At 60.7% G+C, this 12,089-nt stretch overlaps 1 protein-coding gene across 1 annotated transcript in view; it reads right to left on the reverse strand.

The window, feature by feature from the left end:
• Window positions 1-373: 373 nt before the first annotated feature.
• The window catches only part of GRAMD4 (GRAM domain containing 4), a 58,650-nt gene continuing 46,934 nt past the window's right edge, over window positions 374-12,089 (reverse strand). Inside the window, exons 6-19 of the mRNA XM_075553489.1 lie at window positions 10,764-10,899; window positions 9,805-9,830; window positions 9,359-9,450; window positions 8,844-8,935; window positions 6,653-6,701; window positions 6,264-6,335; window positions 5,361-5,404; window positions 5,176-5,285; window positions 4,788-4,942; window positions 3,808-3,952; window positions 3,050-3,143; window positions 2,510-2,594; window positions 2,118-2,186; window positions 374-2,016 (exon numbers count right to left, since the gene is read on the reverse strand). Coding sequence (XP_075409604.1) covers window positions 1,912-2,016; window positions 2,118-2,186; window positions 2,510-2,594; window positions 3,050-3,143; window positions 3,808-3,952; window positions 4,788-4,942; window positions 5,176-5,285; window positions 5,361-5,404; window positions 6,264-6,335; window positions 6,653-6,701; window positions 8,844-8,935; window positions 9,359-9,450; window positions 9,805-9,830; window positions 10,764-10,899 — 1,274 coding nt within the window. The 3' untranslated portion in view covers window positions 374-1,911. The remainder of the gene's footprint in view (window positions 2,017-2,117; window positions 2,187-2,509; window positions 2,595-3,049; window positions 3,144-3,807; window positions 3,953-4,787; window positions 4,943-5,175; window positions 5,286-5,360; window positions 5,405-6,263; window positions 6,336-6,652; window positions 6,702-8,843; window positions 8,936-9,358; window positions 9,451-9,804; window positions 9,831-10,763; window positions 10,900-12,089) is intronic.

Raw genomic sequence — 12,089 nt, forward strand, 5'->3', positions numbered from 1 at the left:
AGAGTTGGTTGGGGGTGGCTGGTGGGCATGAGGCCCTGACCCAGGTGGGCGCAGCCCTGGGGCAGTTCCAGAACTGAGCAGGTGCTGGGGAGGTTCCTGCTCCCACTGTGCCTAGTGCGTGTGTCTGGTGTGGCTGAGGCCCTGGGTCCCTCTCCCTCCCAGGCCACGAGAGGGGAGGCCGAGGTCACAGACATTGGGCTCTTCTCAGGGGACAAAGGATAATGACAAAGTGCAGCTCGTGGGCCATCAGATGCTCATGGCTCCAGGACAGGCCACCCCTGGGTGGGGCCAGAACCTGCCTTCCTCCCACCTTCAGCACCCCCACCCTCACCCCCATGGCCCCCTGACGTCCCCTAAGGCCCATGCCTTAGCACAAAGCAATTCAGGTTTATTTAAATAAAAATTATAATTTATACAAGACTTCTTTTCTCTTTAAACAAACAAGGTTTTTCTTTAAAAAATGCTACAGGGAGTAGTTTTCATCGGCTCCTCGGACATGACGATCCCTGTAGGGCACAAGCCATGTGGTCACCACTATTTACACACGGAGCAGGCTCGGGCCCAGACAGAGGTTGATCCTCATCCCAGGCCCACGGGCCATGGGGGTGGGGGGGCTGGAACATCTGCCCAGATGTGCACAGTCCCTGCAGCACCACCTGCCCCACACCTACCCCTGGCCACGGCCTCCGGGGCCTGGTCAGCGTTCATTGCCCTTTCTGCTGAGAAGGGGCTCCGACTAAACCTCCCACTTCTGTAGGAGACGCCAGGGCCTCCCACGTGGACACCCCCACTCCTGCCCTGCACCCCGGGGACAGCACTGCTGCATACAGAGGCCTGCAGCTGCCACGCACTCAGGAGAGAGGCACTGAGGTGGCCTCTGGGGAGTGGGCCGCCCTGCCTCCCACCCCATCAGGTCTTCCCTCCCAGAACCAGCCGTGAGAGCTGCATCGTCTGTGTTGGGGGGGAGGGGGGATCGATCAGACCACCTCCTCCCCCTCCCCCTGCCAGCTAGAGAGGGTCAGAGCAAAGGTAAAAATTACATCTGAAAAATACAAAAATAAGAAAGACAGCTTTGCTCTCTGTAAAAAATAGAATCTTCTGTTTCTTCAGAAAACCACGCTGGGTGATGGCAGGGGCTCAGGGCAGGGGCCGCAGACCCCCACCTTCTCCAGGGGGCAGGCCCTGCAAACCCTCTCCTCACCCCCAGCCCAATGCGGGGTGGGGGGTCTCCAAGGAAGGCCAAGGGGGCCCCTGCTGCATGGACGGGGTTGGGCACAAGCACACATCAGCCAGCTGGGAACCCTAGGGGACTTGGGGTTGTGGCTGCCTTGTCACCCCCTCCCCACCCCAGCAGTGACCTCCAGAGATACCCAGAACCAGGGGCACTGGTGCCCCTTGTCCCCGCTCAGCTCAGCCCGCCCGCTTGTATACTGCTGCGGCCACGCGCCTGAGTGTCCTGAAGGCTGGATCAGCCCCCACCAGCCCGAGTACCACACTCAGGATGTGCTTTTGCTGCCTGCTGGTCTGTGCCACCGCAGGCCCAGGACCCCTGCCCTGCCACGGAGGCCCATCCCAGAGGGCCAGGCCCAGGTGAGGCCTGGTCAGCATTGGGCCTGTACAGCCCCAAGCCCCAGCCCCGTCCCATTTCCTGATGGCCCTGACAGCGCCTCTGTGGCGTGGGGCCCCCTCGCTATGGCTTTGGGCCTGGGGCTGAATTCACACAGCGGGGACGGGTGTCCTGCTGTCCTGAACACGGGCCTCCGAGGGTCCCTCAGCCTTGTGCCTCAGATGTGTGTGACTGCTACGGTCAGCAGGAGGCGAGCACGGTGCCGGGGTGGCTGCGGCGGATGTGGGCGCCCGGCTCATCCTCATCAACGGGCAGGGAGGGTCCCGCAGAGCCCACGGCCACCCCTAGCTGTCCACGCCCACGGCCGCCGCGGCCACGATCTTGGAGTACTGGGTGGAGATAGCCTCAAATGCTTCATCACGGTGCACCATGGCCCCAAACACCAGTGGCTGGAGGGGAGTGGGAGAAGCCAGTGAGCTGATGCTGCCCGGGTACGCCCGAGACCCCTCCCCAAGTCCTGCAGGCATCCCGCCAGCTCACCGGCACTTACTTTTTGGGTGGAAGGTGTAGACACTGCTATCCCCATGCCTGAACCCGGGAGGACAGAGAGGACTTTGTACTGAAAGGCAAGGGCACGTGTCACCATTGGACACCTCCCAGGACAGGCTGCCACCTCCACCCACTGCCCTGGGGGACCCGATCAGGGAGCTCATTGAAGAGAGGGGTCGGGAGCTAGCAGACAGGCCTGGGCACCTCACCCTGGCCACGATGTGGGCCATGGACCCCAGGCTCCACATCCAAGTCTCACGGGGCCCTGCATCACGCGGCATAGCGTGCTGTCAAGGGCTTGGACAGGCCCACGGACATCTTGGGGGCCCATGGATTCATCCGGGATCTATCCAAGCCCCTTCCTGGCCGGCCTCGGGCAGGTGATACACTCACCTTCTGGATGTCCGTAATGTCCACCAGCTTGATGACCTTGTTTCGCTTGGAAGACCCAGACTTGGAGCTCTCGAAACACAAATAGCTGGGTGGGGGCAGGGAGACAGGTGGGGTCCAGCTGCTGAGTCAGGGCAGTGCTGGCTCGGGGGCAGCCCCCAGACACACCCGCCCCCTCACACCAGGTCCCCCACAGCCTCTCAAAGCGGAGGCCACCGCTCTCCACGAAACCAAGGCTGGGGCATCCCCTTGGCCACCCTGTCCAAGGCCCCGCCCTCAGGGTAAGGCCCGAGACCAGCCCCCCCACCTGGGTCAGCCCCTCCCACCAAGGTAGCCTTCTAGCCCTGTTAGAGGGGGCTGTAGCAGGCTTCTGCCCTCCTGGGGAAGGCACCTCGATTATCAGGGGCACTGGGCCAGCCTACCATGGGTCTGAGAGATGAAGACAGGGTAGGACCTTCTGGGACCCTCTCTCCCTGGGAAGCCCAGATCTTTAACAAGAACAGCTGGGGCCTCCTGCCCGGCCTCTGGCGCAGGCGCACTCACTTCTCAGTCACGTACAGCACGCCGTTGCGGATGTAGTCGGTGGGCATCTTGCGATCCCTGTTGATGAGGCAGCAGCGCCACCCGCTCTCACACACTGCGGGGGGTCGGGGGGGAGGAACACACCAGCCACGAGTTTGAGAGGGTGTCTCACCCAGTGACCCATGGGTGGGCGGGGCCCCAGCCTGCCTCTGACGGGCTACTGTTGGTGCTATAGATGGCCACAGTGCTGGACACGGCCTAGCAGGCACAGACACCAGCCACCCCGAGGCTCTGCTGTCGCCCACGCGCATGTGGAAGGTGCTCCACCACCTGGCGCTACCTCCACTGGCCGTTCAGGCCTGGGATCCTGAAAACCCAGGACGGCTGGTCCCCCAGCTCCCCACCACTCTGCTGACCAGCCCCTCCAACTCGGAGGCCCACAACACGGCAGGGGCTCTGATCCATGTGTGCACTGCTAGCCAGAGGCCAGTGTCTGGTGGTTGGTTCCTCGTGCAAGGGCCAGTCTGGGGGAGAGGGGTGTGTGTGCCAGGCCACGGTCAGTGTCCGGACCAGTCTGGGGGAGAGGGGGGGTATGTGCCAGGCTATGGTCAGTGTCCGGATCTGGGTGATAGTCGTATCCCCGGGTCACGGTCAGTATCTAGGTGGCGGGGTCTGTTGGTGAGATCCCCAGGCTGTGGTGTCTGGGTTCCCGGGCCGCGGTCAGTGTCCAGGTGGCGGGAAGGCCTGGGACTCGGTCAGTTTCTGGTCACGGCACTCACCTGCCAGCGGCCGCTCATTCTCCGTCAGGTTGAAGATTTCATGGAAGTTCCCCTTCTTGGTGCCGTGGAAGCGGCTGGAGTCCTCGTCTCTGCTCAATCCGGCTGGGGCGCTGGCCACGCAGCTCCGGGAGGAGGTGGTCTGGACCTGTGGACAGTGGAGGCCCGTCAGGCACAGCGACAGGCAGCTGGCCACAAGGGGGCTGGGGACGTGGGGAGACAAAGGGCTCAGGTGTGCACAAGCCACCACGTGGGCTGCAGGCTTGCAAAGTACGGTGTGTGGTGTCTGCAGGCCACTGAAGTCCTGTTCTTGCAAGGTGGGCAGTTCAAAACCACCCACCACTGCGGGAGAAAGGCGAGGCTTTCTTCTCCTGCTGTGACTCGAGATGGGCTCGATGGCAGTGAGGGTTGGTTTGTGTTTTGTTCTGTTGCTGGCACACAGGCTGTGCTCAGTCCATGTCCAGCATGTGCCACCAAGGCCAGTGGCTGGACTGTATGTCCAGCGTGAAGCATTTCAAATGGACACAGGTGGGGGAGGGCATGGCCAAGAGCAGTCAGGAAGCAACACTCAGGTCGCGAGAGGACGAGGCCACTGGGAGGCCTGGACCATGGGGGCCGCGTCCACATGACGTCCACACACACTCGGGGCCTGTCCTGCTGGGTGACACCTCTGCTGTCCTGGGGCCTGGGTCACTTGCCCCACCTCCGCAAGACACACATACCAGGCCACCCCGGGGTGCTTTGTATCTGGGGGCCCTGAGGGTGCTGGGGCCCAGATGGCTAGTCTCAGGATTGCTTGTCCTGGCCTCCTGAGTCTCAAAGCCAGACAGTGGGGCCTGGGCAGCTCACCCCACAAAGTCTACCAGCAGCCCACAGCAGCCACACCCAGAGGCCCCCAGAGGCCAAGGGCATTCAGGCAGCAACGGGCGACACTGGAATGGCTCTGAGTTCTGAGGCCCCCACCATTGGAGGCCAGGGCTCACCCGGCGTGACACGGTGGCGCTGGCTCGCTCCTTGAGCTGGGGGTCGGTAGGGAGACTCTTCCAGATGATGTAGGGTGTGTCGTACTTGGCTCGTAGGCGCGGGCAGCGTTTGAAGATGAAATCAATGAGGAAGAACTTGATGCCGGCGTAGAGGCCTGAGGGGGAAGAAGCAGCCTGGCCACTTGGACCTCTGCCACCAGCCTGCCACCCAATGGCAGTCCTGGCCCTTCTGGGGACCCTCGCCAGGGTGAGCCCCCCACGGTGGTGACCACCTCCCTTACCATGGGCAGTGAGCACCCTCTTTCCCCTAGCAAGCCCCCTGTGGCAGGGATTACCCCCTCACCCACGGCGAGCCCCCCCCCCCCCCGTGGGCAGTGCCATTGCTCACCCGCGGCGAGCCCCACGAGGCGGTAGGGCAGGAAGCAGGAGGCGAGGAAGGCAGCCCACAGAGCGATGTAGAGCTTCTGCGTGGTCTCGGGCTGCACCCACATGAACAGGCTGCAGGGAGGGTGTCAGTGAAGCCATGCAGCCACCCACCCAGCCCCCCACCTGCCCCGCCCCCACTCCACTCACTTTTTGATCTTCTCCAGGATGTCGGCCATCTTGCCAAAGAGGTTCTGTGTGGGGACAAAACCGAGGGCACAGCATGAGTGAGCATGGGGAGCACCCAGAGCTGAGATTCTGTGAGGGTGGGGAGCACTCAGAGCTGAGAGTCTGTGAGGGTGGGGAGCACTCAGAGCTGAGTCTGTGAGGACGGGGAGCACTCAGAGCTGAGATTCTGTGAGGGTGGGGAGCACTCAGAGCTGAGAGTCTGTGAGGGTGGGGAGCACTCAGAGCTGAGAGTCTGTGAGGGTGGGGAGCACTCAGAGCTGAGTCTGTGAGGACGGGGAGCACTCAGAGCTGAGAGTCTGTGAGGGTGGGGAGCACTCAGAGCTGAGAGTCTGTGAGGGTGGGGAGCACTCAGAGCTGAGAGTCTGTGAGGACGGGGAACACTCAGAGCTGAGAGTCTGTGAGGACAGAGAGCACTCAGAGCTGAGAGTCTGTGAGCACAAAGAGCACTCAGAGCTGAGATTCTGTGAGGGTGAGGAGCACTCAGAGCTGAGAGTTTGTGAGGAACACTCAGTTGAGAGTCTGTTAGACAAGGGAGCACTCAGATTGAGTCTGTGAGGATTGGGAGCACTTAGACTGAGAGTCTATGAGGGCGGGGAGCACTTGGGAATGAGTCTGTGAGCATGGAGAGCTCTTGAACTGGGAGTCTGTGATGGGGTGCACTTGAGCTAGGTCTTTTGGGGAGCCCTTCAGCTAAGTCTTTTGAGGAGCACTCCGGCTGAGCGTCTGTGAGGATAGGGAGCACAATTATCCATCCATCCATGGACAGCACTTGGCCCAGAACTTGGGGTGCTTAGGGCCCCAAGGCTCCACCACCACCTGGACAAGGCCAGCGCCTCTGCCCCCATGGCCGGTCCAGCGTCGCACCTGTGCCTTCTGGGCTACGTCCAGCACCAGCTGGAACTTCTCAGACACGGTCAGGTCCTCTTTGGGAGGTTCCTTCAAAGGAAAAGCGAGCACCCTGAGAATGACCCACAAATACCAGGAGGGGTCCCCTCCCCAGCAGTCTGGGGATCACTGCCGTCCCCACAGGGGTCAGCTCTGCCATCTCACTGCCCATGGGGAATGGGGTAGTGGGCAGTGAAGGCACACAGGGGTTGACTTCCTAGCTGGTCCCCCTCAGCACCCCATGCCCCCTACTTAGCAGGAAGGGAAACTGAGACCCTGACAGAAGCAATGGGGCAGGATGCCTGTGGGTGCAACACATACCCCACCCAGGGCCCCAGGAAGCCTCCATGTACTTCTGTGGGACTCACCACAGCTTCAGACACCTCGGGGACAATGCTCCACTGGATCCTCCAGCCCCTGCGCACAAGACCATACAGTGGTCAGCGGTCAAGTCTGCCCGGGCTCTCGCCAGCCAGGGATACCCCAAGTGCCCAGAGGAGCCAGCAGAGGGGATGGCAGGGGTTGCTGGCGGGGACTGGGTGACCAGAAAATACCATCCCTGATTCCTGGGAACAGAGCACCCAGCCTCCTTGCCCTGCCCACCTGGGAGCATGGGTTCCAGCACATTCCACAGCCCCTCCTCGAGGTCACTGGGCCCCAGGAGGGCACTGCCGACACCTTCCGAACTATTTATTTATGTGCCTTATTTTCTAGGGAAAAGCCGAAGCCCAGGTTTGCGGGGCTGCAGTCCTCATGGGGAGGCCCAAGTCCATGTGGAGTCTGGATCCGTTTCCCTTCTTTCTGACCACTCACCGCAGGGTGCGCTCTGCCCTCAGGGCAAGTGCATGAGTGGATTATAATTGGGGCTGAACAAAGAGCAGGACAAGACCATGTTCAGACATTGTGATGACAGCTGCAACAATCTTAGTGTGAACGATGGGCCTGAACAATTACATTGTATCATGTGGGGAAAACAAGGAGATTACAACTGGGGGAAGGCAGGAGGTGCCGTTTTGCCCTCAGGCTTATGCTAGGAAGTGGGGGACTTGCCTAGCACTGTCCTGGGTGGATGGCTGAGGACAGTCTCATGATCTCTAACAGATGGAGTCTTGGTGGACTCTGGGCCGCACGGCCATGGCTCACACCCTACCACTTAGCCAGGAGGTCAAAGCCCTGGGAACCAATCCTCTAATCTGCAGTCGTGTGTGTGTGTGTGTGTGTGTGTGTGTATACATATGTCTGTGGTGTGTGTATGTCTGTGGTATGTGTACATGTGTGTATATGTTTGACTATCTGTGTTGTGTACATGTACATGTGTGTATGTCTGGTGTGTGTATGTATGTGTGAAGTGTGTGCATGTGTGTGTTGTGCGCATGTATATGTGTTGTATATACGTATGTGTATGTACGATGTGTGTGTTGTGTGGGTGTATATCTGTGCTGTGCGTGCGCACGCGCGTAGCCCGCATCTGTAGTCCCACCTGCAGCAGTGGCGCGTTGGTGACGACTGGCCTGTCACCAGTCATGACTGAGGCGGCTTCCTGGAGGGAGCCCTGGTGGCACAGTGGTTACTGAAGCCCCAGGCCGCTAACAGCAACCATCACACAGTGATCTCTGCTCCGTAAAGAGTTAAGAGTCTGGGGGACCTGCAGGGGCAGCTCTGCCCTGTCCTGCAGGGGCACGGTGAGCTTGGTTTTGGTGTCATCTCTCCCCCCCGCCCACCCCCCACCCCCGCACACACTCAGTGTATTCTCAATCCCGAGGCTGGCGTCAGCGGACTCCCATTTTGGCCTCTGCACTGTTTACTGAGGTGCCCTGGTGGCACAGTGAGTTACACACAGGGCTGCCAGCCACAGAGGCAATGGTTTAAAACCACCAGCTGTTCCACGTCTGCTCCCATAAAGAGTGACTGTCTTGGGGACCCACAGGGTTGCCCTGTCTTGTCCCGTGGGGTCGCGGTGAGTAGAGGCAGTGAGGACAAGTCTGTGTCTGAACGAGGGCTTCCCTCCTTCTGGAAGGACTGTACTGTCCCCAAAGGGTCTCTATAGACTATGTTTGCTTCCGGGCACAAATTGGAATGAGGTATGGACTGACCTCGAGGGTAGAGAGCTATGTTGTAGGAGCCCAAAGGAGGAGCCTCAGTCACCACTGAAGGACGGTGCAGCTGCTGGTGGCCCAGGTGTGGCCTGCAGAACCCAGGCGCTCAGACCAGCAGGTTCCCCCCTACAACCCAGGACCCTGGAACCTCACAGCGCCAAGAGCCCCTGGAACCGAGTTACCCACATGATGGGTCATCAGTTCCAGGGTCTAGGATGGGTACCTCCACCCACCCCCGGCCTGGTGTGGAGCAGGCACTGGCAGCCAAAGCTGGGGGCTGGGGCACATCTCACCGGGCAGGGTCAGGACCAGTCAGGGACTTTACATATTGTGCCTGCAGGTTCTGGAGCTACCAGGGACCCCACCAACATCAGTGTTGCTAGTGAGCCAGATGGGGTCCCGGCGCTGATGTCCTGGACGCCCCGACGGGGAAGTGCCTGCGCTGCCCACACAGCCCACCTACCTGGCGATGAGGAAATTCAGGGATAAGCGCAGGATTGCCAAAAACAGGAACACGGGGATGGCCCAGCCGTGCCACACGGCGTTCATGTACACCTGCAGGTGGGCAGGGTGAGATGGTCATCTGACACATGGGCCACCTGCCCTCCTCCGGCTCTGCCTTACCCAGGCTCAGCCATGATGTCAGAAGCCAGGAGAGCACTGGCTGCAGGGCTAGGAGATGGGGCACACAGGGTTCTGGCCTGGCCCACACAGGCCCAGCCTGTTCTATAAACGGTCCAGTCTGGCCTGGCCCACACAAGGTCCTGGGCCAGCCCACAGGGGTCCTGGCCCATCCCACCTGGGATCTAGCCCAGCCTAAACAGGGTTCTGGCCTGGACCACACAGAGTCCCTGCCTGGCCCATACAGGGTCCCGAATCAGCACAGTGCAGGGTCACAGAACCCCATTTATCATCTATCTTGGACCCCCAGATGGAGGCAGGACCCCGGGAAACCCCCGTCCCCAGGACAGCACTCACAACGAAGGCAATGGCAGATGTGTAGACGGAGTACCAGTCCGATAAGGCAGAGAGGTTCTTCAGGAAGCCGGTCACTGGCTTGGCCCCGCGCTCTACAGATGAAGCAGTCAGCTGGGCCAGTGGTCAGCCCAAGCCCAGGGTGTCCCTCCTGAAGGCTGCCTTGGGCCCGCCCATGTGACATGGAACCCGCCAAGCCCAGTCCCCCTGGGCCTCTCGGGGACCCTACAGCCACCCCATCATGCTTTCTGTGGGTGGGGACAGCTGGCAGAGGGAAGAAAGGGGGGCAGGGACCAGACAGGTGTTGGGGAGTAGCCTGCACCCTCAGGGCTGGAAAGACAGCTGAGAGGCGACCTAGAGAAAAGCCAGTTTCCCATCTCAAACAAGGGCTCCAGGCTGCAGGATGTGGGGTGGGGTCACATGGAGCAGAGGGGGCCATGCAGACTTACTCAGTCGCCTCATGTTCTCCGTTAACCTAGGAGAGTGGGGAGGGGAAGGGAGAGCTTACTGATCAGCCTGTACATTCCGGCCCGTGACCTGAGATGCTCCAATAGACACTGGGAGCTCAGGTGAGCCCCTCAGGGCCCCTCAACTCAGTGGACTCTGGGGAGCCTGTCTCAGCACAGCCCACAAGCGGAAGCCCAAGTCCTATGAGAGCTGGTCCAGGTGGGGGAAAGCCCCTGCCCTGGACACACGGCCACTCAGACCCACAGCCACTGGGACACTCAGCTGCCAGGACACACAGCAGCCAGGACACTCAGCCACCAGAACACACAGGACACAGCCACTAGGAGACTCAGCAGCTAGGACGCTCAGCCACCAGGGCACATGGACACTTGAACACATAGCAGCCGAGACACAGCCACCAGGACACACAGCAGCCAGGACACTCAGCTGCCAGGACCCATGACCACTCGGACACACAGCTGCCAGGACACACGGCAGCCAGGACACATGGCCACCAGGACACATGGCCACCTGGACACACAGCAGCCCAGACACTAAGCTGCCAGGACACACAGCCACCAAGATACTCAGCCACTTGGACACACAGCAGCCTGGACACACAGTCATCAGGATACACCACAGCTAGGACTCACAGCCACCAGTATACGTAAGACACACGGCCGCCGAGACACATAGGACACTGGCTCCAGGACACTGTCGCCTGACACTCTGCAGCCTCGGGGAGCACAGCCCAGCCCTCAGGCTTACCCAGGAATTAGGGGGCTTGCCTGGCCTGGCGCAGCCTTCGTGACCGACTAGAAACAGCTGCCTTCATTGAGTAGTGGGGCCCTAGTGGCTAAGACTCAGGGCCACAGCATCCTGGGTCACAGCCCGACCACCACAGCACCAGGGGTCAAAGCCCCAGGCCCAGTCTTGCAAAGGAGCCCGCTGGCAGGCCTACCTCCGGGCACTGAGCGGCTCCTCAGCCTCTACGGTGCTTTCCTCCGGCTGGAAGCGGAAGTCTTCCACATACTCCCCGAACCGGTCCAAGAACCACTTCTGCAGGCGGGCGCTCAACCCCTGGCCCCGGCGGTGCTCTGTGGGGACAACCGGGGTCCCGGTGAGGCTTTGCCCAGGACCTGACAGCAGATGGGCACCATGGGGAGGGGCCCACAAAGAAATGGCGGGGGGTTCAGGGTTCTCCCAGTCCTCAGCTCCATGAGGCACCCCTAGGCACCTGAGAGTCGAAGTATATCATACCCAGCCTCTCCCAGCATCTCGGGGTAACTGCGGATCCTTCCTGTGGGTTCCTGTGGTCTGGGAGGGGACAAGCCCCGGGGAGAGAGTGGTCATCAGGTCTGAGAGTGACAGAAACTGCTGACCCACAGCTGAGGCCTGGGGCGGGCCGGCCACAACAACATGCCCAGAGGGTGGACACTGGCCCTCCTCAGCTTGAGCCAGGTCTGCGGATCTGGCCATCCCTCCAGGAAGCAGGCTGGGGAGGCGCCTGCAGGAGCGCTGTCTGACCAGCGCAAGCTCCCGCCACTGCATGCCCAGGGCCACCGGGCCTGCCCCACATGGACACAGTGGCGCCACACATAGAGAGGCAACCAGAGCTCTGGAAGGAGTGGCCAAGGCCAAGGCTTCCAGTTCCTCCATCAGGGCATTAGGGAGATGGTGCAGGAACCATCCAGTCAGTGCTGCCTCAGGAGGACACCTGTTCCCCCCACCCCCTCACACAACAGAACGGAACATGGTCAGTCTGACGCCACCGTTACAGTTTGAGCCTCCGTGTCCTTCATCTCATTGACAGTCATTCCTGCTGACCATCTGCTTTGTAACCACGCTTGATGTGTGTCCATCTATGGGGACCAGTGCCTCAGTTTCCCCACAGAGGGTCTGTGGTGTTAGGCCTCAGCATGAACGCCAGCTCCTCGCAGCAGAGGAAGCCGCATCCCTGCACACATCTGTGGTCCTTGCGTCATCTGGTGTCAACTTGAGACTTTTAAGAGTGAGGGGGTGGAATCTAGCCTATCAATTAGGTCACAGCCTGAAGACCTTCTTTGGGAGGCCCGACAGAGATAAATAGCTCCCTGGAGGCCAGATATAGACAGACTCTCTCTGCTTCGTCTTCTTGCCGAAAAGCCACATGGAGCTACTATGATGGAAATCAGAGCCCTGGAGCTGGAGGAGCCACATGGAGACCCACGCCAGCACTGAGATGCTTCCACCGCCACTGGATCCACAAGATTTCCCACCCACTGGCCTGTGATCTTCCTGCATTCGG

The sequence above is a fragment of the Tenrec ecaudatus genome, chromosome 6, assembly GCF_050624435.1.
Source record: "Tenrec ecaudatus isolate mTenEca1 chromosome 6, mTenEca1.hap1, whole genome shotgun sequence".
Taxonomy (NCBI): Eukaryota; Metazoa; Chordata; class Mammalia; order Afrosoricida; family Tenrecidae; genus Tenrec; species Tenrec ecaudatus.